At 52.9% G+C, this 26,529-nt stretch overlaps 2 protein-coding genes across 4 annotated transcripts; one reads left to right on the top strand and one right to left on the bottom strand.

The window, feature by feature from the left end:
• Positions 1-927: 927 nt before the first annotated feature.
• Positions 928-22,900, top strand: CNNM1 (cyclin and CBS domain divalent metal cation transport mediator 1). Of its 3 annotated transcripts, none has more exons than XR_010432318.1 (13): positions 928-2,511; positions 12,392-12,535; positions 13,087-13,227; positions 13,509-13,678; positions 13,874-13,973; positions 14,133-14,198; positions 17,086-17,148; positions 18,092-18,249; positions 18,461-18,638; positions 18,972-19,085; positions 19,171-19,283; positions 19,565-19,692; positions 20,033-22,900. XR_010432318.1 is itself a non-coding variant. In XM_064663028.1 (13 exons), exons 1-12 carry the CDS (start codon positions 1,011-1,013, stop codon positions 19,642-19,644), a joined length of 2,832 nt encoding a protein of 943 aa, XP_064519098.1. In that variant the 5' UTR covers positions 938-1,010; the 3' UTR covers positions 19,645-19,692; positions 20,033-22,900. The 3 variants fall into 3 exon arrangements, 2 of the variants coding, with proteins under 2 accessions (XP_064519098.1, XP_064519099.1); XM_064663028.1 differs by having other exon boundaries at positions 938-2,511; positions 19,167-19,283; XM_064663029.1 differs by having other exon boundaries at positions 942-2,511; positions 14,151-14,198; positions 19,167-19,283.
• Positions 22,507-26,529, bottom strand: GOT1 (glutamic-oxaloacetic transaminase 1). Its single transcript, XM_064663033.1, has 9 exons — positions 26,296-26,529; positions 25,835-26,016; positions 25,362-25,485; positions 25,065-25,177; positions 24,759-24,863; positions 24,068-24,218; positions 23,766-23,931; positions 23,495-23,637; positions 22,507-23,210 (listed from the first exon to the last, which is right to left on the bottom strand). Exons 1-9 carry the CDS (start codon positions 26,408-26,410, stop codon positions 23,071-23,073), a joined length of 1,239 nt encoding a protein of 412 aa, XP_064519103.1. The 5' UTR covers positions 26,411-26,529; the 3' UTR covers positions 22,507-23,070.

The following is a 26,529-nucleotide window of genomic DNA, read 5'->3' as shown; positions in this document are numbered from 1 at the left end:
TACTGACACAGAAAGTGACCTATTTTCATGGGTGTAATAATGAGTGAATAATTAGAATTTTTTGAGTGCTTTCTTTTCCTCCATGACGCTTTCTGACTAGCTTCCTGCTTGGCCACTACTGAGCCTGTTACAGTTGTAAGTAACTGACTCTTTTCCGATTCCCCAGCCTCATTTCAAGGTTGTCGTGGATGTTGGTCCAGGGAAGACACAAAAGTTTCAACAGTTCCTAAGTGCATTCTTTAGCATATACTTCTGAAGCTGGCAACATTCCCCCTCAGGTCTAAACATGACAATAAATGTAGTTACAGTGTGGTATATTTGTTTCCTATCAAAACCGAAAATCTAAAGACTATCTGCCCCCATTAAAGGAAACAAACAAACAAACCAACAAAGAAACACTCCCACGGGAAGAAAGTATATGAATTTGAGCTGAAAAGCTGACGAGTTGGGCCTTGGCAGATAACAGAGGGAAGCTGACTGCAAATCCCAGCTCTAGACACTGCTGAGAGAAGTCCTTCAGCAACCCCCGACCTCACAGTGCAAAGAGGGAAGCCCTCGAGCCGCAAACCGTAGCCAGGGTACCCGGTATGACACCGGGAATCAGCGTGGCCGCGGGTGGCCAGGGCAGGGCTCAATGCTCGGGACTGCAGCCCACTCTAGCTCCCAGAGGTGGGGACTGCCCCGTATCCCCGGGAGTGGGCTCTGGGGAAGGCCCGCCAGCGTCGCACCAGATACAGAATTAGAGCGCGGTGCCGCCCAGGATGCTCCCGCACGGCCCGTGCGGGGCGGGTGGGCGGACGAACCGCTCGGTGCTCTGCGCGGTGTCCCGGTAGGCAGCCCCCCCTCCACCGGCCCCTCCCGCCGGGGCTCCGCAGGCCGGCTCCCGGTCGCACGTGGCGCGGCGGCTGCCCGCCCCCCGGCCCACGTGTGCCGCCGCCGCGCCGTGCAGAGCCGGCTCCCCGCTGCAGTCCCGGGGCGGCGGGCGGGCGCTGCGCTGCCGGCACAGCGGTATGGCGGCGGGCCCGGGGCGCGGCGGCGGCGGCTGGGGCCGGAGCCGGGGCGCCGTCCTGCTGCTCTTCTTCTCGCTGTCGCCGCGGCCGCCGGCCGGGGCCGCCTGGCTGCTGGGGCTGCGGCCCGAGGACACGACGCCGGGCCGGGTGTCCCTGGAGGGCGGCGCGGTGCAGGCGGCGGAGGGCAGCCGCTTCCTGCTGCGCCTCTACTTCCAGCCGCCGCCCGAGGGCAACGGCAGCCGCGGGCCGGCGGGGGAGCGGGAGCCGCGGCTGGTGTTCATCGAAGAGGCGGCGGCGGGGAGCACGGCGGCGCGGGGCCCGGCGGAGCGGTGCCGGGAGCGCAGCGCCTGGGCCTCGGACGTGGAGGTGGTGGGGCCGCTGCGCTCGGGGGGTGCGGCGGGATCGGCGCTGGCCGAGGTGCGGGTGCGGGAGCCGCGCAAGGGCGAAGCGGCGGCGGCGCCGGGCGGGCGGGTTTTCTCTCTGTGCGCCTGGGACGGGCGGGCCTGGGCGCACCACGGTGCGGCGGGAGGCTTCTTGCTGCGTGTGCAGCCGGCTACCCCGGCGCTGGGCACCTGGCTGCTGCCGCTGCCCGAGGCGGGCTGGCTGCGAGCGCTGGGCGCCGTGCTGCTGCTGGGGCTGTCGGCGCTGTTCAGCGGGCTGCGCCTCTCGCTGCTCTCCCTGGATCCGCTGGAGCTCCGCGTCCTGCGCAACAGCGGCTCGGCCGCCGAGCGGGAGCAGGCGCGGCGGGTGCAGGCGGTGCGCGGCGGCGGCGGCACCTACCTGCTGTGCACTCTGCTGCTGGGGCAGGCGGGGGCCAACGCGGCGCTGGCCGGCTGGCTCTGTGCCTCGCTGCCCGGCGGCGGGCCGGCGGTGGCGGCCGGCGGGCCCCGGGGAGCACCCTGGCTACCGGTGGTGCTGTGCGCCGCCGCCGTGTTCCTGGGCGGCGAGGTGCTGCCCTACTCGGTCTGCTCGCGGCACGGACTGGCCATCGCCTCCCGCACCCTCTGCCTCACCCGGCTGCTGATGCTGGCCGCCTTCCCCCTCTGCTACCCGCTCAGCCGGTTGCTGGACTGGGCACTGCGACAGGAGCTCAGCGTCTTCTCTACGCGGGAGCGGCTGCTGGAGACGCTGCGCGCCGCTGGCCCCCACGGAGACCTGGTGCGGGAGGAGTTGGCCATGGTGCAGGGCGCGCTAGAGCTGCGCACCAAGGTGGTGGAGGATGTGCTGACGCCGCTGGCGGACTGCTTCATGCTCCGGGCCGATGCCGTGCTGGACTTCGCCACCGTCTCTGAGATCCTCCGTTCTGGCTATACCCGCATCCCGGTCTATGAGGGTGACCGGCGCGACAACATTGTCGACCTGCTCTTTGTCAAGGACCTGGCCTTTGTCGACCCCGATGACTGCACTCCCCTGCAGACTGTCACCCGCTTCTACCGCCGCCCGCTCCACTGCGTCTTCAACGACACGCGCCTCGACACGCTGCTTGAGGAGTTCAAGAAGGGTGAGGCCGCCGGGCCACCACCTCCCGGGCTCCCCCTGCACCCCTCTGCACCCCCAATGATTTCCAGGTCAGCAGCCCCCATGGGCATCCCTGCGTGGCCTCCTGGCAGGATGCTGCAGGTACCAGGGATGCTGGGGGGAGTTGGGCCCTGCATGCACTGGTGTGGCGATGACCCTGCTGTCACCTGGTGGAAGATCCTCAGGTGGATTGAGGGCCTGCAATGCTGGTTGTACCTGTGATGTTATGCAGCCTTCGGCCTCACACGTTGCTGGCTCAGCAGGTGAGCCTGTCCCGCAAGGCTCATGTCTCTGCAGGAGTCTGGCACGATGGGCATGGTGCCTGCCTTGCACCCTTGCCCAGGCAAAGCAGCATTCGCTGCACTGTTCTGTGCGGAGGAGTTTACGACAGGAAATCGCATCTCATTACTTTGCTTTCACATTTTCAGCTTAGCAGTGAGAAACAGGTTTAAAAAGTGTTTCTGTGTAAGTGGTTTAAAGGCAGAAGAAAAGCCTAAGCCCTTAGAAGGAGATGTACTTTTTTTTTTTTGCAGCTGTGACAGCATTCATAATGCAGCAGCTGCCAGCAGCCCCAGAGATGCTGAGAGCTGTATTTCATTAACCATACCTTGAGAATACGCACAGCATGTGTTTTGCCCTCCCACTGGGAATTGTGTGTTGCCGCGTTACTCGGTACGTCATACTGTGGTGAGTGAGTCTTTAAGAAATGGCTGCAGCAATGACATGCTGCATTATGTAATGCAGCAGGGCAGCATTTGGCTCCTGGGCTGCCTGGGGCTGCTCTGCCGCAGGCAGAGCTGGTCATGTGAGAAAGGCCACCCTGGTCCACTCCAGATACAGAGAAAGCCTCTCTGTGAGTCATCTCCGTGCTCTTTTTTAGAGCTGGGAGGAGGAGAGGATAGGATTTTTCTCACTGGAAAAGTGATCATCAGATACATGCAGGTCAGCATCTTCTCCGGAAATGCTCAGCTGTGTCCCCACGACTGCTCAGGATCAGAGGCAGAGGAGTTTTATGTGGCATGCACCACCTGCCCTCTCTGCCCCTCAGCAGGACTGGAAACTTCCAATGGTGCAAATCAGCAAATTCCTAGGCTTACTATACAACTGTTAGCAAAACCATTGGGATTGCTGTCTGAGTTCAGCCTTGGTGAGCTGCAGCAATCCGTGCCTGCCCCTGTTCCCCTATGCCATTTTTCTCTCCTCTTCCTAATTCCTTATGCGCTTCACAGTTCTTTCTTAACTGTGTCTTCCTGCATGACACTACAACTGTACTGAAGTTCAACTGAGGTCTCTGCTGCCTCCCTCTTGTCTAGAGATATCAGATGACTTTGGCACCCTCTCCCTTGGTCAGCCTCTCCTGCAAGTTATCTGACTTACTTTGATATACTCCCCCCTCCAAATTTGTTCTGGTACCTTATGGATCAACAGACCTATAGAAATAGACTTATGGTTGCTTAGCTCCCTACCTTTTGCTTGCTGTCCTCTCTGCCCTCCTTAAACAGAGGTGTTCCGTGTGTGCCACTCCCTGAGCTCACAGGTACACTAACAAGCCTTGCTATCTGCCCTACACTTTTTCATGCTAGTCTTCATCTCAGATGAAGATGATCCATCCTTTAAGTTTGCTCCATTAAACTCTTGGCATATCACCTCAGATTATTCTTCCTTTACATCTGCCTGCCGTCGTGGCCTTCTGGGGTGTTTTGCTACAGCCCCTATTTAGAGCTCTCCCTGAAACTTTTTTCTGTTCCCACCTTGCTTCTACCTGTGTTTTCTAAATTACACGTCTGAAAAGCCTTGCTTTTGGTCTTAGTATATAACTCATCATGGTGTTTAGCAACCCCAGCTCTTCCCCCAGATGTTATTCTCCAAGTGTTGATGTTCTCCTCTAATTCATCTTTCCCCTATTTGTAGGCATTTGTTCACCCCCAGCACTCTGAGTCTGTAGATAGTCACCTGCCAAGAGCCCAGCACTTAACCCTCCTAAACTCTCTTTTCCCAGTTCCAAATACAGGTTCTCGTGCTGGCTCCTGTACTGTGACAGATGTTTGCTCCCAGCTGTCTTCAGCCTCATCCACTGCTGTGTCAGCCCTGTTCACTTGACCACTTAATTTCTAAAATAAAGATTTCCCATTTGTAATTAAGAATCTTCATCACTGTCTCCTTTTCTGTGTCCGTTTGAATTATGGTGAAGTATTTTGTTTGATCCAATCAAGATTGCTTTCCATGGCCAGGTCTTCTGTGACATCTCCACTAATTAGAAAGTAGGCTGATTGCTTGTTGGCTCAGCAGGTGCTTAATGAAGGCATTCATCACTTTGCACATCCAAGGTGCCTGCAGGACAGCAAATGCTCCCACTGATAAGGCCCAGTCTCCTTCTAGGAAATTAAAGTCTCTGGTAAGGATGGGTATTCATAACCATCTCCAGGTCCTTATGTCCCTGAGAAGCCTCTAGAGAAACCTTGCCAGCTTTTCTTTCTGTCTCCTGTGATTAACTCAAACAGGTTTTGTATCCTTTATTTATTTTTATTATTACAGTTTTTATAGAAAATACCCATAACATTTTATATATTTCTTTCCTGGATAACAATGTGTACTTCTGATCTGTTTCACGAATGATTAATGTTCTGCCACATCCACTATACCAGTAATGTCAATTTTTGCATAACGTATAAGTAACACAATTTCACTGCCAGAGCTCCTTGCCACAGTACACAAATCTTTGTTCTTTCTTACTGAAAATGTCAAGGGATTATTAAATACAACACTTTGGGACTCTTGCTCACACCTCTGGTAGCACTTTCATTTTCTGTCTCTCCTCCTACTCGCCAGTATCACACTTTTATTCTTGTTTACCTCATGCATTTCTTTTCTCTCACTGTTCTGTCCTAGCTATGAAGATGATTGGCTTTTTTTACTCTCTGGTCTTTTATAGCAGGGTTTGAAGGGAAGTTTTCCTTCATTTGTTTCTAGGTATGCTCACACTAACCTCATTCAAGCTCAGTTCCATTAAGATGCATTGATGTTTGCTTTGATTTTAATCCATAGACGAGTCACGAATTTCCTCTCCCCCAGCAGGACTTTGTGTAGAAGGGATTACCTTCCATGGACGTGTAGCATCAGCTTTCCAAAACATTTAGATTGGTATGAAATAGTACCATACTCTTCAGTAGCACCAAGGGAGTTAATGGCCATGTGTGGTTATGGTGCCCAAGAGCAGCTGTGAGCTCCTGGTTGACAAAACCTGGCCCCTGCCCCATCACAGCAGAACTGGTCAAACTCTTCTCATCTGCCTCTTCACAACCTTGCTGCTGCTGCCATTGTTTGATGTCTCTTTTGGCACTAATTCCTGCAGAAAGATGGTTAAATTGGGAGTCCTGATGGGAACTGGGAAGAACCCAGAGAAGGCTGCAAATGGCAGCAGAGGGGAGGTTTGGCCTGCTAGGGAATAGTTTGGACTTCAATCCACAGCCCAAAAGAGGAGGGCAGCTGCAAAAACTGTATTGAGAAACAACATCACAGCAGTGTGAGACAGGTTCAGTTGAAGAAAGGAAATACTTGTGCTAGAAGATGTTTTTGACTTTTATCTTCTTATCAAAAGTCAGCAGAAATAACAAGGTCTGGACACCCAATTCCCTATCTTTTCAGGCAAGCTAGACAGGGTCTTATAGAAGGCATACATAGTTGTGCAGCATTTACATAGAAGTGCTAAGTGAAGGACCCTACACAAAATGTGTCCCCCCTTTGCTAAAATTAAGAAAATACAAGCCAGTGTAGTAATTTTGCCACCTGCAGCCAAGTGAGAGAAGATGAAAATACTGAACGAGTGAAAAAACTGGGAGACAATTTCTTGGCAATTTGTATTGATACATCTCAGAGTACCTGGCTTTATTCTAGGCTCCCTGGAGAAAATACCTATAACACCAGAGAAATAACTGAACCGTATTTAGCAAGCTAAAGCAATGTAGAGGGCAGATGAGCTTCCTGTAGGATAAACTTCACCTTGGGAATGTGGAGCTAGAATGAAGGGTTTATGCATTCATTCAGTGTGAAATGCTGTGGGTGGTGCAGTCTGTTTCTCCTCCATCCCTAGAAGATAACCAAGCAATGCGTGTTGCAGCTTCAGTCCTGTGATATAACTCCTCATGGGGACCTCTTCTGTGAGGTCCACCTCCTTGTTCTGTAGTGCCTTTGGGAAGTCATAGTCTTACCGTTTCTTCGAGTTGTTTGTGGGTTTTGTTGACTGATTTCCTGGAGAATTCTATATACAGCAGTGTCACCTTTCAGCAAGTAACTTTCCTCTGTCAGAGGAACAGTAGAAGTTTGCTCTTATGTTCATTTTCCTCCAGCAGGGCAGAGGCTGAGCTGCAACTGAAATTAGCCTTCTGTGGCTTGGTGTCTTTTAAGAGTTACTAAAAATAAATTCAAAAAAACCCCCAAACTTCCAGGCTTAGCACAGAGAACAGCCTGTCCTGTGGGGAGGACAGCTCTGCATTTCAAAATGCTCCACAGCCTCTATTAGACTTCTGCAAGTTGAATGTAGCTGAAGAAGGTGCTTACACTTGCCAGGAACTGGGGTCAGTACCATTTCATCTGCTTTTTGTACTGTCCTTCTGAGCCTGCAGGCTTTGCAAGCAGTGTTGTTTCAAATTTAACTTGGCCTTCGAGAGATTTAGTTATAGTGTTATAGCCACTATTCTGGGCACCTTGATGGGCTGAAGCAATGACCTCCTTAGGCAGTTGTATGGGTTAAGGAGCCAGTTTTTACCCAGGAAATATCCCCTACACATCTAGGCTGAGAGTGGGTGAGCTGCTGATAGACAAAAAATGATTACAGTGTCTCATGGTGCAACTCTGCCTGAAACATTACTGTGCATTACCCCCCAAGCTGTGCTAAATCTTACTGTGTAAACCCTGGGCTTCTCTACCCTGCTCCAATAAGCCCAGGAACAGGCCTGCTCTGAGGAGGCGTTCAGCAAATCAAGAAGGGAGCCTTATCCTTAGGGAAGAGGGCACCTCACCACTCATCTCCCTCTTGGGAGCTGTCAAAGGCACCTTCATACCGAGCTGTGGAAAAGAATAAAATGGCCAGTTACAGACACAAATGAAAACAGTTTTGCATTGGGTCTTCAAAAGTTTTTTAGCCTGAGAAAGCCTTGGCATCCTTTTAGGCTTCCTTGGGCTCCAAGTAACATGCAAGGGAATCTGCCATTTGTGGGCAGGCAAAATCATACCCAGGAGGTCAGAACCCTGCTGCACAACAGATGGAAGAGGAGGCTCCACGTCCCCTCAAATCTCCCCCTTACCCTCCTGTCTGCTTTGTCAATAGTGATTGATCAGCTAGTCCAAATATTCCATCTTTTTCACAGTTTTCATTAGGATTAGGAAAAGCACCAAAGCAGAATATGAGAAAGGCTACAGAGAGATGTAAGCAGGTGAAATTCTTGTCTCTGAAGAAGGTCTGGATTAGATTAGGATTTACGGTTTTCCCTTCGCATAGCTCTGATTCCCGTAGAGCTGGGAGACCCTGCAGCCCTCTTGGTTATTTCCCCCCTGTTTATGTGTAGCTGTGCAACTCCTCAGGCTTGTGGTTTCACCCTTGGTGCAGAGTCATGATAACACACAAGCACAGTCACATACACATTTCCAGTTCAAGAAGTTCAAGTCAGAGCCCCCACTTTTTTCAGGTGCAGGTCTGCAAGGGGGCGCAGAGATGCTGACAGCCCCTGGCCCAGACAAGAGCTCTGAAGAACAGCACACAGAAAATAGATTTCAGTTACATCATGGTTGTTTCACAAATCGACCTTATTTAAAAATTACTCTCTTTTTTTTGCCTTCCATTTTGTAGCTGTAAATGGTTCACGGCTTGTGCCTGTACCTTTGATCTCCTAATAACAGCTTCAGATCTTACCATAAAATTTATGAAAATGAATTTCATGCTCAGAATGTTCATCCCATGCAACAAGAGACAAAGCTAAAACATCTTTAACATTCCTCTGGCAGAGCACCTACATAAAAAAATGATAAAGAAGTAGTCTGGGCTATATTTTCAGCCAACCACACTTTCTTTCCCAGAAGTAAAGGCATTTCCATGTGTTCAGACCATCTTCTCCCATTGGGGAGGATGCTTTGAGGTGGATCTATGAGCCTAAGGTCATTTAGGTGCCTACAAAAAACAAGGCTCCTAAAAATGGGCATAAAAGCTGTAGATATCTGTTCAGATGCTTGCTCCATCTGGAAGCTCTCAGCTGTTTATATTAGCTCTGTAATTTAGCATTTTGAGGCATTAACTTTCCACTGAAGCTGTTGTTTGAAAAGAGCAGATTTCATGTAGCTCATAAAGAATTTAGTGCAGTTGTATCCCATGCTGAGCAGACACTTAATCACCTATAGACTTCCTGTGCAAGAGTAGTCCTGCAGAGGCTGGCGGAGCTATTCGCACAAGAGAAGTTAATTGCCCATTTGTTCTAGCATTTGCCAAACCAATGCTTTGGTTCTCAAGTGTTTCACTGTGCTTTCCTGCATCAGCGATAGCCCTGTAAAGTTCACATGTGACAGCTTGCTAGTGGGGAGGCAGCTCACCCTTATAATTCATCTCATTTGAGCTATTAGGCAGTTGTTACAATAGCATGGTTTTTGGGGTCAGTTTTATAGATCTTAAATCTGTTTTAGATCAAGTTTGGGGGTTTGTTTAAACTATTTATCTCCCTCTTGTGCTCCCACTGAGGCTGACCTGCAAGGTAATGGCTGCAGAGGAGAATGTGACCCCTCTAGTGTCTCCAGGTCTGTCACTCTGCCACCTTCCCTCAGACATTGCTTTCACTTCATAAAACTGAAACCGTGCAGATTCTGCCCCTGTACAAGTGTAGCAGCTCCCAGGGCTGGGCAGAGGGATACAGCTGAGCTTGGCAGCATTGCCCAGGAGGAAGCAAGCCATGACCATACAGCCAGGGCATCTGCAACCCCTCCACCCAAATTTATCAGGTCAAAATGTATAGAATCTGTTAAAAAAGGAATGGGAGGAGATGCAGAACCCAGCTGGGTCAGAGTGGAGGTGAGGGGCACGACTTTGCAAACAATCTCACGTCCATCAGGTGAGAAACTGGGGCAAGTCAGCTCTTTCCCAGAGGTGATCAGCTGGGAGCAGCACTCATTTGCAAGGACTGGGACTGAGATCCAGGGCTTTTTGTGACACAGATACCAGCTGGCCAGACATGGGCTGGGATTAGCTCACTTGGCGTGGGAAGTAGCAACCATATGAACTGCAACAATTTTCCACTGCTGGGTACCTGCTCCATCTCTAATGTTGGTGTTAGCCTGGAAACTTAAACCTGGGGGTTTATAGTATGACTCCAAGTGTTTATTTTCTGTGAAAATAAAGAACTCTTGAGTGCTCTAACAGCCCTTCTGGCTCTACCCCCAGCACAGTGAAACCGTGGGTCTCCTTCCAGGCTAACAGTTCTGGCTTATTTCTAAATAATCTCGTTTGCTGCTACGTGAACATGGAGCTGGAATCACATTTCTCTGAGGCTGCTCTAGTGTAAATTACAGTGTCGATGTAGGTGTTTGGCCAAAAAAAGAATTGCCTCCATCACTCTCTGACTGCCTTTAAGTAGCACCTAAGCTTTTTGTAAGGGCTTGGTGGTTTTGGGTTGCATGTAAATGTCATTAACAACAAGCTTTCAGCCAAAAGAAATAACTCCTCCTCTCTCCTTGCTCACCCGAGGAGCTGCAGGAGACCAGATGGCCCCAGTGTTTGGGAGTAGAGTTTGGCAAAGGAGACATTTTCAAAAGCTGGACTTTGCTAAGATGAAACGTAGCTGTTGCTGCTGTCTTGCAGCCAACTCTGCTGCTTTTTTCTTTTTAAGTGCTGTGTTACTTTATTACCCACTGAAGAGACAAGATGCACAAACCTATGTATGAAAGGAGTGAATATCCCAGTCCAAAGAACATGCTTAAATTTCAGTGACCCAAGGCTATTGATTTGGGTTTTTAAAGTGCATCTCAGTGCTACTTACCGCAATGTTATGTTCTCGTTTCTAAATCTGTAGGCGTGGGAGGCAGCGAGCTGCTCTCTGAAATCTTGCAATAAAAGCTTGGTATGAGGAGGAGGGAATTTATACTGTGGAAAATGCCCAAGATTTGCTGTGAGAAATGTATAGTGCTGATCTTAGGCTGAGAAATGTCATTTGGTCGTCTCAGATCCAGGGCAGAGTTATTTGAAGGTCACATGGTCCCCAGCAAGACATGTTTGTGGGACTGGCAGGCTGCTCTGGCTGTGCTTGTCTCTGTATGTCTGTGGGGACGAGCCAGAAGGCACTAGTGGGTGAGGAGGGACGTGTGCAGCAGGGAGAAGCTCACCCTGTTACATCTTTATGTATAAACACTGTGCACATCTCCTTGCCTGGAGCAGCATCCGAGCTTGCTGGGGCAGGTTTATAGGAGCAGCAGAGGCAGCTGCACAGCAGGGGGGACTTGCCCCTGTTGTGGGTGACCTTTGCTGTTCAAGGAGCTCAGCTCTGAGCCCATGGGGAAAATAAGGTGTTTGCAGCTTTCTAGAGGTCCCTGCAGTGCCCATGGTATAGCTGGATTTGTGCGGGCATTGCAACAGTAGACCCCAGGGACGAAAAGCAAACAGAGGGAAGGGAAGTTGTTGGCTGTGATACTGATAAGGATGCTTTTAACTTAAGTAAAACCAGAGGTTCAGAACTTGTGTGCACTGCTGAGCAGTGTAGGAGCCACAGGGCCAGTAAGAAAACCAGTGCAGTTCGTTGGCAGGTCCAAGAATATATTTGAGCTAGAAACCCAGAAGTTGTTTGTGGCTTGGAAGTTGGGTTCTACTCAAGATGCTGAGCAGGAGCATAAATCAAAGCAGTCAGTAAAGGAAGGGAGACGTTGAAGAAGTCAAAACAGCTTACAGAGAGCTGGACATGCTAAAACAAATAGAAATGTTTCAAGTATGCCAAAAACAAGAAGCTTGAGAATGTGTCAGCAGATCTGCCAGCTTACAAGTGAGGAGCTAAAACTGTGATTGAGGAACACTGCAACTTCCAAGCAGGAGTCACCGTCATTGCAGCTGAAGGTCCTGGTCCCATTCTTCTTGTTTAAGGTAACAGAGAAGAGATGCTGTCAAGGGCAGGGCTTGGAGAAAAAGTTCAGGTGCAAGCTGATGGCTTGAAAAGTGTCCAGTGTCTGCACCCAGATGGTTCACCCAAGAGTTCTGCAGGAGCTGGGCTGAAAGCTGCAAACAAACATGCATGTTTCTGCATTAAAGCCAGCTGCTGTTCCAAGGAGCCAGAGGCTTTGCCTGTATTCGAAGAAAAGCCTTAGGATCAGTCTAGACAGTGATGGATAGAAAGATGAGGGGGAGATGTTCCTGGCAATTTGATAGGAAAGATAATTAGCAACAGAATGACAAAACACCAGGAGGATGAGAGAAATCAGTAGAGCCCAAGAACACATTCACATTTCTGTGTTGGAGAACGTTGTCTCATTGCTCTGTTAAGAGCTATCTCACGCCAATGAAGCTGAGGGTAAGTAAGAAGCAGCTGGTATAATGTACACTTCATTCCTGCACAGGAGGCTGTCAAAGAGTGACTCACAGCCTTGGTAAAGAAAGCAAGTGGCCCTAAAAAAGAGCCTGTGACATCTACATATCAGCCTGGGTAGCAGCAGGCCTGTTAGGCTGGACTGCGGGTCCAGCCCTTCCCCTTGAGTTAGGGCTGTTGGGGTGATAGTGTCTGCCTCTGAGGTTTGGCTGTGATCTGTGCCTCCCACCAAACCCCGTCCACCTGCCCACCCACCATGCTGGGGACACTTCTCACCAGGGCTGGATGTCTCACTGCCGCTCTGCTCTCCCCCTGCAGGAAAGTCCCACCTGGCCATCGTGCAGCGGGTGAACAACGAAGGGGAAGGAGACCCATTCTACGAGGTGATGGGCATTGTCACCCTGGAAGATGTCATTGAGGAGATCATCAAGTCCGAGATCCTGGATGAGACGGATCTGTACAGTTAGTGTCCCAGAGCAGCTACTGCGGTTGCAGGAGCCAGGGTGGGAGCCGTCACAGACAGACAGACGTGGGTAGGAAACAGGCCAGAGCAATTTGTGGTCCTTCCCCAGAGCAATCACTGTCATGGTGGGAAATACAAGAATGATGGAGAGATGCTGGCCAGGTGTTAGGGAGTCTTGAATGCTCAAAGTAGAGAAGCATCAGTAGCTGGTGGCTGGACAGGGCCTGACCCAGGGACATGTATGTGAAATGCCCATGGGTGGTTCCCAAGCTCTTTTGCAACTCTGGGTGATGCATCCAAGTCAGGGAAACCCAAGACTTGTTCCTGAGGAAGAAGTGTGTTTCATTATCCTGCTCCCTGCCCAGGGAGCTGCTCCCAAGTCTGTGATGCAGAGCACGTTTTTTGCTGCTCCATCTGCTGTTCCACAGCAGCCCTGCCATAGGGTGCAGCAAGATGTGCCTCTCTATGCATGTGCATGTGACATGGGGCCCTGCAGCTGCAGCTGCTTTGTGGCTGCTGCAGGCGAGTGACCACTCTGCTCTGCCTGCAGCGGACAATCGGAAGAAGGAGCGGGTTCCCCACCGGGGGCGCAAGCCCCAGGATTTCTCCATCTTCAGGCTCTCAGAGAGTGAGATGAAGGTGAAGATCTCCCCACAGCTCCTCCTGGCTACCCATCGGTTCATGGCAACAGGTACGCTTGCCCTTGTGCCAGCCCTCCAGCTCCCTGCAGCAGCACCAGCCCTGCAAGGCATCCCTAAGCTATTCCTGGATCAGCCCCCCCCCCCGCTGAGCAGTTTTCACCTGCCTGGACCCACAACCTGGTCATCCCACCAACGTGGCTCTGCCTTTGGCTGCTCTCTGGGCAGTGGGGTGCTAAGGCTGCAGGAGGGGGCCATGCAGCTCAGAGGATGAGGGGTTCCTGGCAGCCCCAGACCTGCTGAGCATAGCATGCATGTGTTGCCTCCCCTCTAGAAGTGGAGCCTTTCAAGTCCCCCTACCTCTCTGAGAAGATCCTGCTGCGGCTCCTAAAACACCCCAATGTAATCCAGGAGCTCAAGTACGACCGAAAGAACAAGAAGGCAGCAGAGCATTACCTCTACCAGCGCAACCGCCCCGTCGACTACTTTGTCCTCATCCTGCAGGTGCCTGGAGCAGTGGCAAGCAGAGGGTGGGAGGGAGTGGCCCCATTTTCTCCTCACCACCTTGTTCTGATCTGCTTTGGCCAGTAAAGGTGCCCATGCTCTTGTATGGGACAGCAGGGATCCCTGCAGCCCTGAGTAGGACAGTGGCTAGGAACATAGGGTGCCTGTCTGAGAGGGTTTTTATTCTCCTTTCAGGGGAAAGTGGAGGTGGAGGTTGGCAAGGAAGGACTGCGGTTTGAGAATGGAGCATTCACTTACTATGGTGTCCCTGCCATCATGGCTGTCGTCTCCTCAGGTGAGGCCTCTGCAGTCTCCCTTTGGCCCACCTTTGATTCAGCAGCATCCATGGAGACTAAGTCAGCTGGTGGCTGGGGGAGGGGGCTGGCCGTGGGGTGGGGTGGCCCTGCTGCCAGATATGGGGCAAGTGGGAGCCCTTCCTCTTCTATTCCCACAGCTCCAGCTGTTGTTTCAGATAATGATGTGCGAAAAATGGGAAGCCTGGCTGGATCCTCCTTCCTATGTAAGTATTTCGGGACAGGCTAGGGCCCTAAAACCTCTCCTCTGAAGCACTGACTGGCTGGCTGGAGGAGGGCTGGTTTTTCACCCCGTACAGAGCAGCTTAGACTCTGTGCTGAGGTCATCCCTTAAAGATCTTTGCAGAGAAACAACATGTGAAGGAGCTGATGCAGCAAAGTCCCCACAGAGGGAGTTTGAGGTCCCTTTGAAGTTTCCACCATGTGCTGGATCTCTGCAGGTGGGTCCCAGCACGGCTGGTGCTGCAAGGGGTCCTGCCCAAGGGTGGCAGCATGCTCATGCCAATGGGAGCAGTGAACCCTGTGACCCTGGGAGCAGTAAACCCTGCAACTTCTCACATGGTTCTTCTAAGTCTCAGCGTGACATCTCTGGACCCATTTGCATTCCCAAGGCTCAGGGCATGAGATGAGCGTAGGTCCCACACTGGGGGAATGGGAGCTACTCGGAAATTGTAGAGGTGTGTCAATTTACCTGTGGGATATTTGCATGTGGTGGTGGTAAATTAGCTGAGTTGGTGCCCCAGTGCTGATAAATTCCCTGCCTAAAGAAGCAGATCCTCTGCTTGCAGATGTTAAGAGGGAGCTCTAATTAGGGGAGACTGTGAGGTACCCCCTTCTTTGCTGATCACCCCTGCAAATATTTAGTCCCTGGTGGCTCAGGAACAGGTTGAGGTGCTGCCCACCCCCAGTCCATCACATCCCTTATCCAAACCCAGATGTTGCAGTCGGATCTGCAGTGCTGATGGTAAGCTGAGATGCTCTTGGTGCCTAATCAAAACAAGAACCCACTAAGTTTAACCTTTAGGGAAGTGTAAAGAGGAATGTGATTGAGAGAACAGGAGAAGTCCCTTGGGGCAAGTGACTTACTCTGGTGTGTACCAGTCTTTGTGCAGCTCTAAGGTTCACCTATTTCCTGCTACTTGGTTTGCTTCCATTCAAAAGGCTGGCTCGTGGACTGCTGTATTAACCCCTCAGTGCTCATCCCTGCTTCCCCATGCGTCCACAGTGCACTCAGTTTGGACAGAGGAAATCAGTGAAGTGGCTGATGTTGCTGGGTGACCCAATGCCCCCATGTCCTGGTGATGGTCCTCAGGGCCTCATTGGGGCTCACGCAGCCCACAGGCCACGGGCCAGGCAGGGCTGTGTCAGCTGTGTCAGTGCAGCCATGCATATCTGCCGTGCCGCCTGCCGGGACACTGCTGATCCCCATGCTCACATGACACTGTCACAAGTTGTTTTCCACTGTGCAGGCATCCCTGCCTGACATGGGACATATGTGGCATCACACTCCTGGCCAGCAAGGAAGCAGGCTGGGAAGCAGAGGTGACAGGGCATCTCCCTTGTCAGGCTGGCATCCTCCTTCCTCCTGGAAGGAAAGCCCAGCAGAAGTGAGTGTGAGTTGTGTATCACAGCTGAGAATTCTGACATTAACCCTTGAGCATTTAACAGTTATTAATTAACTGTTGTTATGCAACTTTTTTGTCAACAGCTGATCTTTTGCATTGGTGCCCTGTGGTGACAGACACTGTGGGAGGGTTGGGTGGTGATAGCAGGCAGTGAGTGATGGTGGTTATCAGCTCGTCCTTTGCCCCCCTCTGGACAAGTTTGTTTGGGGCAGTGCTTCATGGTGGTGTCTTTTTTATTTGCAGAAGGTTTTTATTTGGGGGAGGACATGGAACGGGAGTTACTGGGGAAGAGAGGGGAGATCAGAAAATGAGACTGCAGGGCAAATTTCCTGGGGCAATTTAAAAACATTAATCACAGAGACAGAAGATGGTTCCTAGAATATTGCAGCCATGCTACAGGCACAGTGGCTGGAGGTAGGGCAGCCAGAGGGCTTGTATCTCCCAGAGCTTTCGAGGCAAGCACTGGCAGAGAGCAAAGATGAGGCACCGGAGAGTGTTAAGGAGTGCACCACTCACCCTGTGTGTTGGTCTCTCTGTGCTCCCCAGTGGAGCCCAGTACCCTGTGGCACAGCCCAGGGATGCTGTGGAGGGCAGTAATCACAGGGAGGGGGAGCAACCTGGCCTTGAAATTGTCACTGCTGCTGTAACCCATGGCAATAAAACATGGAATGCGAGTGTCTATGATTTACCCTCTTTGTGGCAATGGGTCAGATAGCCCTGGATGCAGGATCCTGGCTTCTTAAGTTCCTGCAAGGATCAGCCCCCAGTGGGTAGCTCTTCTCAGCATTGCCCCAAGGCTATTGAGACCCAGGGCCTTGCAGGGAACTGCAGACAGCCTGGCATGAATCCCTTTGCTTTCAAGGGATTCGAGGTGAATCACCCTCTGCCTGCCCCTGCCTGCAGCTGTGGGGCTGGGGCAGGAGCTGTTGCAGAGCACATTCCTTCTCTGCCATGTGCCTGCACACACAGAAGCATCCCAGATGCCAAGCACAGTGATTTACCTTCCTCTCATTTCCCAGGTGGCATAAGCTGACCACAAACTCCCCTGTCCTGGCAGTGGCTGGCAAAGGGCTAGAGCGGGATGCCAGCACTCAGGCAATTGGAGGAAGATGCTTTCTGCCCATGCCAAGGCTCTAAGGAGTTGTGTGGCTGTGCAGACAGGCCTGGCAGGAGCTGGTTCTCACCCCCCTAACCTCACCTCCCCTTACTTCATCACAGAGCAGCCTGTTGATTTACAGCATTCAAGTCTGTGTTCCTGCTGTTGTCCCTGTCCCCAGGACTGGTGAGCACCTCCCCAGAGCAGAAATAGTAGGGGGTAAGAGGGGAGGGAAGGGATGGTGGAGAGAGCAGTGGGAGCTCAGCCCAGGACTGCTGGCACATGATTCTTTTTCTTATTCTTCCTCTTGGTCTGTACCCCCCACACCTCTCCCCGGGTCTCCTCCTTCCTACCCTGTCCCTCTCTCTGCAGTGCCTGTCTCAGTGTCCCGTACCTTCGCCTTCAGCAGAGGGGACTCCCTGGCTGGCTCTCCAGGTAACAGAGCATGGCTTTGGCCAGGGACCTCTGCATGTGGCAGGCTCTTTCCAGCACCCTGTCCTCAGTGCCCCAAGCCCCCTCCACCCTGCATGCCAGGCAGTGCCAAGAGAGGAGCACACAGCACCCCATGCTGGACAGCCCCTCACTGGTTGGAGCATGGGTGGTGACTGGGGACAGCAACCCTCTCCAGTATGATGCAAATCCCAGAAAGAATGGGATGGAGACAAGGGAGAGCCATGGACAGCTTGGCCTTTCTTTGGTGTGCACTTTCTGTAATTTCCTGCACTTAAAAATTGGAGTTTTGACTTGCTGCTTTTGATGACGTTACCTGCAGCCCTGCATGCATGCTGCCCTGCTTCCCTTGCTTTCTGGCAATCTGGGTAATAAAAGGGCATTTTAGAAGCAGAGCAAAGTCAGCACAACATCACCCATGTAAGGAACAAGCTGCCTTTTTTCCTAATAAATCGTTGACTAGACAAAATCTGTCACACTGTGTGTCAGAGGCCATCAATCAACGTGAGTGACAGGCCAGCTTGCCATGGCAGCTTCTGCTCCCAATCTGTCAGTCCGGGTGAACAGGAGCATGCCCTTAAAGCAGGTTGAGCAAACACCCATGGGCTGCTGGCTGCAACCAGGAGAAGTTGTGCGAAATGCAGTGCAGAAGGTCAGCATTAGCAAGAGAGCTGTCAGTGACAGGCGGGCAGCAGCCCTAACCTCTGCTGCCAGTGCCAGGTCGGATGCCTGCCCGGTCCCTTTGGTTTGAGAGGCTGGCATGGCACAGTCTCCACCAACAGCGTGCACTGGCCCCTGCCAGCCCTGATGTCCTGGGGAATAGCCACTGGAGGTGACTGGTCCACCTTGGCCCTACACCGGCACTGGGAACCCAAGCAACGCCACGAGTGAGAGTGAGTGTTTGCCTCTCTGCTGTGCCCTCCTGCAGTGAACAGGTCCCCGTCGCGGTGCAGCGGGCTCAACCGCTCCGAGTCCCCCAACCGGGAAGACTATGGGGGCAGCAGCACACAGCTCCACAGCAGCAGCAACAACATCTACACACCCGACTATTCCGTGCACATCCTCTGCGATGTGCAGTTTGTCAAGGTACGGGCTGGGCTGGCAGGGACTGCGCCACCCTGGACACACCTGCCTAGACACCCTCTTGCCCCACAGTGCCCCAGGAGCTTGGTGGGTGCTCAGTGGGTGGTGGGGGTCCCACACTCCTATTGTCCAGAGGTTTGGTGTTGCCAAGTCTCCGGGAGGTCCTGGTGGGGCTTGGTGCCCTCTGAGCCGGTGCACGTGTCTGTGTGCCCAGGTGACTCGGCAGCAGTACCACAATGCACTGGTGGCCAGCCGCATGGACAGCTCACCCCAGTCACCTGACATGGAGGCCTTCGACAGGGATTCAACCAAGGCCTCGACCGCACGGGGAACCCCACAGACACCCAAGGAGGATCCCACCACCCTCTTGAACGAGAGAAACAATGTCATGTGTGAGTCAGCAGCATTCCTTCCCTAGCACAGGCCGATGCTGCATGTCCCCTGGGATTTTGTGCTGGGCTCCTCTGGCATGATGCACACACCACCTCTGAGGTGCAGTTGCACATGAAGTGGGGCACGTGGGCGTTTGCACGCCCACACCTGCGGACGCTGTTTTGTGCCTGTACATGCACGCAGGTGCTAATGTGCAGACATAATTCCTCATTGCCATGCACTCATGTCCCCCGGGGTCCCTGGTAGCAGAACCTGCTGCTATGGCTGGCATCCTGCCTGCCATGTCCTGCCCCAGGGCACACCACCATCACGCCTGCCCTGTGTCCCTGCAGGCAGCCACTCCGAGGGGCTGCACAGTCCCAGCGATTCGGTGTTCCTGCGCATGGAGGGCATCCCCTTCATCCAGGAGGAGCTGGCTGACAATGAGGAGAACAGCAAGCGGCAGAGTGAGTCTGGCTGGGGTACACGAGGGGGGTGGAGATGGCTGTGGTGCCCTGAGGCGCTGCAGCCATGCTGAGCTTTTGCAGACAGTGAGTGCTGCGAGACCGTCCAGGAAGCAGAGTCTGCAGGCAGAGAGGCCAGGACCAGCTCATCCCCAAGCAGCTCTGAGGAGGCGCTAGGCAAGAGGCTGCTGAGATCCCTCAGTGAGTGACTGACCTGGGGAAGGACCACCCAGGGGAGAGCTCTGCCCCAGCACCCCGCTATCCATGTCAACTGCTCCCTAGCCTTGTCCTTGGGACACCCTGCCTGGGGCTGGCATGGAACAGCCCAGTTCCCTGTCAGTGCCCCAGCAGCAAGGCAAAACTGCTCCTAGGGCTAGCTCAGGCAGAGCCAGCCACCTGGTCCTGGCCCAACCCTATGCACCCCCTGTCCTGAGCACCCTTGGCTCCCAGCACCCCAGCTCTAGGCACCCTTGCTGCTGCAGGTGGGCGAAAGCAGCGGACATCATCGGAGGGTGAGAAGACACCAGAGGAAAGCTCCAATCTCACCCCATTAATCACCTGAGCAGCCGCGTGGCTGGAGCACAGTGCTGGAGGCCCACGCAGACTGGAGGTAGGAACCTGCTTCTTGGTACAACATTCCTTCCCCAGCAAATGGGAGGTCCCTCAATTTAAATAGCATAAAATCCATTTTCAAGCAGCAAAGCCCAGTGATGTGGTTTGGAGCCCACATAGGCACACATGTTTTGGGGGGCTGAAGTAGGGTCAAGGGATATAGTAGCAGACTGGGTGTCAGAGACCGAGTGAGACCTTGACTCGTGTTTTCACTAGAAACGTGTGTCTGTACCAATACCCCTGAGCCTGGCCAGGAAAGGTGTTGCAAATTTGAGCAGCAGCCGGTCATGGACAGCAAGCTCTGGCCACCTGCACCAGTCTGTGTTTGTGTCTTCCAGGTCTGCAGCATGGGGGTCTCCTGCCATGAGGCTCACGTCCAACAGCAGGAGGTCTGCACTCGCTCGCTGCCTGCCCGCCCACTCGTGCCGCCCCTCCCTGCAGGACTTGTGCAGAGCCCCATCCCCAGGCGAGAAAGGATGTGCCCCTGGCAGGGCTGAACCACCCAGGCAGCCTGGACCAGTTAGCTGGAGTCCGAGGGCCCTTGCCCAGCTGCTCCCTGGTAGCATCTGGTCTCAAGGAATAGGTGGAAAAAGGAAAAGTGGGGAAGCGTCTGTCACGGTGTCCCTGCAGGCAGAGCAGGGAGGGGCGGCCCAACCCAGAACTGCCCTTAGCATCATTTACCATCCCCATCCCAGCAAGGCCTGGAGCCCCTTGGTGCTGCACAGATGTCGTCTCCACCATGAGGAGGATGTGCTATTTGGGGGGTGCCACCTGCAGCTCAGGGCCCCAGCACATGTTTGTGCCGTACCTGGTGACATGCACGCTTGCAGCGCCTTGCTCATGCTGACCATCGACTCAGCCCCGCACTCCCGAGCCCCTGCTAGGCACAGGGCAGGGAGCCCCACTCACTCCCGAGTGCAGACCCCTCCCTGGGGAGGGCCTGCTCCATGCTACATTGGACCATCCTCCTCTCCACACATGCCCACCTGTGTGAGGGAGGCTCGCACCAAGCCTTCGGTTTGGTACAGACCAGTCAGTAGTTTTTGTAGAGGCTGAACGCAACAGGGATATTAAAAGTGATTTTTCCCTGAGCAATGCCATCTCTGTGTCAATGGTTGTAGGGAAAGATGTGCTAACCCCTCCCACCAGGCCAGGCTGCCCTCATACCCAGGGCCAGGGGTGGCTGGAGTAACTGGACTCAGCATCACTGAAGGGAGCAAGTAGAGAAACAGGTCAGCAAGTGCTTCCCAATTTCTCTCCATGAACCTGGGCTCTCTGTCACTCCTGCTGCCAGGAAAGCAATTTGGCATGCAGAGTTACACCACAGCAGTGCAGACAGGGACTGGGGAAGAATAGGAGTTAATATCATGCTATTGCAAACACAATAGTGGGATACACATGCTGGAGTACAGCCTGACAGATAACAACAGAAATCTCATAGTCCACACATGCTGATAAAACTTCAGGTGGAATAACTGCAACTCTGCCTGGACACTGCCCTTTCTAAGGAAACACATAACAAGTGAAGGGTAGACAGAGGAAAGCAAGGGTTGGAAAACAACCTACCCCAAAGGCTGAAGGAAACAGAGTCACTTTAACCTTAACTGGTGAAGGATGTGAAGGGGAGAGAGGAAGTTTTCAAATACCGTAAAGAGGAAAGGAATAATCTGTTCTCTGTTGCCATGGTAAATGGCATAATGGGTAATGAGCTTACACCACAGAAAAGGAGAAATTTAGGTCACTTGCTAGGAAAAACAAGGTTGGTAAGCCTAGCAAAGCACTGATACAAATCACATGTGGGGCCAGATGTGGGCCATGCTCCACATCTGGAGGTCTGTAAGGACAGAATTGTAAGCAGATTTCAGAAATAACAAAAGCAGACTTGGTTCCTTAACTCCTTCTCCTGAGATCACTCCTGAAAGTCATCCTTTAACCACTTCCCCATCATCCCTTTTGTGGATGGACACCAAGAAGAGAAAAAGCTCCCCACCTGCAGAAAGAAAGGCTCATTCTTTTATGTGGCATGACATAATCCAGAAAGGACAAATGAGACTCCATGTACTGTCTATGTGCAAATACAGCAAAGGAACAAGGCACCATTTTGCCTTTTCTGCCTAAGCTGCAGCACAAGCAAACCCATCAAGGCAACCGTAACTATTGCTAACTGACCCAAGGAAAGCAGCTGTTCCCCTTTCTCCACCAAGATCTTGTCAGGAGGCTGCTCTGTCAAGGTGGTAATATCAGCTCACGAATAGATCTGCAGTGACTGCAGAGAGCAGGAGCAGATGGTCCCACCTCTTTTTCAGTGCCAGAAACACAGGCTGTTGCTGGCAGGCCCCACTGAAGCCAGGGACAGTAGATGGTGGTTCACACCAGGGGCCTGCTGAAAAGGATGAACCGGAAAGATCCATTTTTTTGACACCCTAGGGGCAGGCCAGAAGCTCTGGGTCAGGGAGAGATGGCCACATGGTTGGGAAACATATGACCATCCAGAAAGCAAGCATATACAGACACACAGGATGAGTTGGACAGCGCAGGGCAGAAGGACAGAAAGAGGAACACCGGACGGACATGGGAGGAACTGGTCAGCTTCATGTAGAATCACAGGGAGCTCTCAGAAACACCATCCCAATAAGACTCCCCCTTCAGTAGCAGCTGAGATCATTAGAGATGCAACACCCCGAGGCAGAAAGGGACAGCCTTAAAACAAACCGAGTAAGAACCAGTGGAGAAAGCAGAATGTTGAGGCTTTAACCTCAGCCTGGGAAGAGGTTTGTACAGCCTGAAGGCATGGTATCACACAAGGCAGGGATAATATACAGAGACGGAGGTTTAATTTTCTGTCAGCTACACAAAGAAGCATTTATCACAATTACAAATGTTTGCTCGTATAAGGCTCAGAAATCGGGAAGGGGTGGGGTGAAGGGAGGAAGCTAGCAACAGCTTTGCCCCTCCCCAAAATACTACTGAATGACATTAGTTCCCAAGCCGTATGAGATCCCAGCCACTGGGCTGTCATCCCACAGCGCATTGCACTGGCACCAGACTTTGCCTAGATCAAACTGATCAGTTATGTGCAGTTGATTTGGATGTGCTAAAGATGCAGCTCTAAGTACCTGAAGACCAGGCTGCTATCAGTGAAACAAGAGCTGAGGTGGCTAACACTACCCCCACCCTCCCGGGGGCACTGGCTTACCATATTGCATGGGGTACTTGAAAAAAGTCAGGAGATGATTATCCCTGATTGAGCTACCTATCGCTCCCATCTTTATTAAACCCCAAGAGGTGTGGGACAAGGCAAGCCATGAGCAGAGAAAGACGTGGACTACACACTATAGCTTTGGTGACTTCATGTAAGTTTGGTTGTTCATGTGCTTCATTGGATTTTTGTGACGGCTTCATGGATGGACTTGGCCACATAGTCCAGGTTCTTGGTAGTCAAGCCACACATGTTGATGCGCCCACTAGCCAACAGGTAGATGTGTTTTTCCTTGATCAAGTACTCCACCTGCTTAGCTGGGGAAACAATTGGACATCAGGTCAGAGCAGTGACTCATAGTTCAGAAAAGCCCAAAGAACCAGCCAGCAATGCTTGAATCTTTCACAGCAAGCAGAAGACTTCAAGCACTGGCCACTAAAATGCTGTCTGATGCTTCATCCTTCCCTAACCACAGAGGCAGTGATGCCAAAACTCCAGTGAGGCCCCCAAGAGATTCCTGCTTGGACTGCTTCAGCCCAGCTCACCCACAGCAAAACTGTCTTTACCCAAACCTCCCTTTACTAGGCCACTTGATACTTACGGTTCAACCCTGTGAAGCTAAACATGCCGATTTGCTCTGTGATGTGGTTCCAGGTTCCAGGGGTCCCAAGGGCCTCCAGTCGAGACCGGAGCTCTGACCGCATCAGCAAGACCCGATCTGCCATTGTCTTCACATTGCCCTTCCTGCAGCAGGCAGGGAACAGAGTATGAGGATAGGCACCCACCTGGTTTGAAGCCACCTGGCCAACCCTGGCACTCAGGGAGACAGCTTCCCTCCCTTTCCCTCTCCCACCAGCCCTGGCAACACGTACCACTCATCAAAGAGCTGCGGGGAAGAAAGCGTAGTTGCCACAATGCGCGCTCCCTGGGAGGGAGGGTTGGACCAAGTGGTGCGCACAATCTTCTCCATCTGGGAAAGCACACGCTTCACGTTGTCTGCATCCTTCCCCACCACAGTCAGGTTCCCCACACGTTCATCTGTGGGACAAGCCAAGAAATGTGAGCCATTGGTTCCAAACATTGTGGCAAAGCAGAGCATTCCCCACCCTTCAGCAGGCCAGCCCCATCTGTCTGTGTATGATGCTACTGGGCCAGCTTATTGCCAGACACTCACTGTAGAGCCCAAAGTTCTTGGAAAACGACTGTGCACAGAAGAGCTCAAAGCCCTCGGAGACAAAGAATCGCACAGCCCAGGCATCCTTGTCCAGGCTGCCAGAAGCAAACCCTTGGTACGCCGAGTCGAAGAACGGAAACAGGCTCCGGCGCTGCAAGGAGGAACAGTGTTAGAGGGAAATCCCCTTCCCACAACCTGCACTTTATCCCCCACAGTACTCATAGGAAAGAAAAATAACCATTGAGTTTTTGCATGAACACAAAGGAAACATGGTCCAGCAACACCAGACTGAAATACTTTCTTTCTACTGGGGTAAAAGAATAGGAAGACTAAAGTGGTCAATAAAAGTCAACGCAGGAGAAAACTGCATTTGAGGACACAGGTACAAGAGATGCGCCACTTTATATAATACTATTCAGCACCTGCCCGCGGATATCCTTTCCAGCAGAAGAAACATCACTACAGCCCATGCCACAGAGTTTGAAGGCACGAGCAGGACTGGGATGCATCTATCCTCTGAACACAAATGACCAGCATCCTGTCAGCCTCTCCTTTCAACACCTGCCCTGTGGAACTCCTCCAGCACCTGACACACCTCCCCAGAGCTTCCCACTTCACATGCAAGTGTGCTGGCTGGCTTAAAAGCTATTTGTCCCCTCAGCACCGCTTTAGCCCCAGCAGCAGTCCATACCTTCATAACAGCAGCAATCTGCTTCCACTGCTCAGGAGAAGGGTCTGTGCCTGTTGGGTTGTGTGCACAGGCATGGAGGACGAAAATGGAGGACTCTGGGGCGCTCTGAGGAGAGAACATGTCTTGGTCACATACAAACATAGATGAGACTGGGCACCCTCAGCAGAGAGAGAGGTCTGGAGCTGCTCTGGGTACCAACAGTCTCTTTTGCGGAGATCCTCTTCCAGGCACAGCACACAAGGGCCCAGACAGCTGCAAATATTGAACAACACCAAGCTCAGCCCATCCCATGCTAGTTTTACTCACCTCCATGTCATTCAGCAGCCCCTGGATATCCAGACCTCTCTTGGCAGCATCCCAGTAGTGGTAGGGTCTAATATCTTTGAAACCAGCATCCATAAACACAGAGTTGTGGTTCTCTGGGGAAATAAATAACTTTTCAGAAAAGCAGGCCCTACCTCCAGCAAGCTGCCTTCTCCAGTCCCAGCATCTCCCTTTATTCGCAAGAGAAGGCAACTCTCTCACTGCCCAGGCCCCTGCCAGGGGAAGAACTGTGCCTCCCTTGCCTGCTAACCCACAGGGCTCCCTGACAACAGCACTCACCCCAGGTTGGAGCGGAGACGTAGACTGGGGTCGCTGTGTTGTTGTTTCCATTGTACCACCGCCTCAGGAAGTCCGCGCCGATCCGCAGAGCGCCTGTCCCGCCCAAGGACTGAACGCTTCCGACCTGCAACAGAGAGAGTTGCCAGCAGAGTCCACCCAGGTCAACATTGCTATCGGTGCACAGAGAGCAGAGGCGCTTGCAAGAGCAAGACAGGATGGCAGACATGCTCCCTGGGGTCACCCCAGCCAGGACACCGTTGCCTTCCAGTGGTCTTCAACCTCCTTCAGTGCTCAGGCCCATCCTGACAACTTCTATAGTTATAAATAGACTCGAGTTATTCCCATTACGTTTTGGCACAGAGCAGATTTCCAACTAGTAGTTTGTTTCAGGAAAGGTACTATATTATCTGACTTTGGTTTCCTGTGGGGAAACTGTTAAAAGATGAAGGAAAAAGCAAATTCCAATCACATACCCGGTTCTCCTTGATGGCAGGGCTGTCGTCACCCAGGGCGATCCGGGAGGCGTTGGCACGGAACTCGGGCAGGCCCAGGATGGGCAGGTACTCGTGGTTCAGGCTGTTGTCGTTGACGATCAACTGCTTCACCTTCTTGACCACCGGCAAGACCCATGGCTGCCCCTCGTCCGTGCGGTAGGCTGCGGGAGAGGGAGAATCGTTCTTGCTGCACCCGGGGGGACGCTGCGCTGCCCGGCCCCAGAGGGACCTGCCCCGGACACAGGACGGCGGGCAGACCGGCGCCGGCTGCTCCGCGACCTTGACGCCCGCCCGCCCCCCGCGGCCCGGTGACCTTTGGGGCCCAGGGCCCGCCGCTGCCGCCCGGCCGCTGCCGCAAGTGCGGGAGCCGCCGCAAGGGCACCGCCCGGGCTGCCCCGCGCGGAACGGCCCCGCCGAGCCGGGCGAGGCCGCGGACTCACCGCCCACGCCGAGGTTGACCTTCCGCGAGTCCCCGTCCTCCCGGAAATCCGCCGTGAGCTTGAAGACGGCGACCGGCGGGGAGAGGGGGACGGCGGCGAAGAGGGAGGCGGCCATGGCGGCACAGCCGGTCCGCTCCGCTCCGATCCGCTCCGGTGCGCTCCGGTACGGACGGCGCGCGGCGCCTGGAGGAGACGCTCACCTTCACCGGCGGGGGCGGGGCCGCCGCGCGCGCT

The sequence above is a fragment of the Pseudopipra pipra genome, chromosome 8 (genome assembly GCF_036250125.1).
Source record: "Pseudopipra pipra isolate bDixPip1 chromosome 8, bDixPip1.hap1, whole genome shotgun sequence".
In the NCBI taxonomy this organism is placed as follows: Eukaryota; Metazoa; Chordata; class Aves; order Passeriformes; family Pipridae; genus Pseudopipra; species Pseudopipra pipra.
Note: the sequence above shows the minus strand (reverse complement) of the source record. Positions and strands in the feature narration are given on the sequence as shown.

What these genes read in the sequence shown, in the direction of transcription:
- CNNM1 (XM_064663028.1), top strand. Translation starts at nt 1,011, where the DNA reads ATGGCGGCGGGCCCGGGGCGCGGCGGCGGCGGCTGGGGCCGGAGCCGG. An exon ending in GCTTGAGGAGTTCAAGAAGG is followed by an intron (nt 2,512 to 12,391) that starts GTGAGGCCGCCG and finishes CTCCCCCTGCAG; the next exon opens with GAAAGTCCCACCTGGCCATC. An exon ending in CGAGAGAAACAATGTCATGT is followed by an intron (nt 18,639 to 18,971) that starts GTGAGTCAGCAG and finishes GTGTCCCTGCAG; the next exon opens with GCAGCCACTCCGAGGGGCTG.
- GOT1 (XM_064663033.1), bottom strand. Translation starts at nt 26,410, where the DNA reads ATGGCCGCCTCCCTCTTCGCCGCCGTCCCCCTCTCCCCGCCGGTCGCC. An exon ending in CGTCTCCGCTCCAACCTGGG is followed by an intron (nt 25,178 to 25,361) that starts GTGAGTGCTGTT and finishes TTATTTCCCCAG; the next exon opens with AGAACCACAACTCTGTGTTT. An exon ending in CAAGAACTTTGGGCTCTACA is followed by an intron (nt 23,932 to 24,067) that starts GTGAGTGTCTGG and finishes CTTGTCCCACAG; the next exon opens with ATGAACGTGTGGGGAACCTG.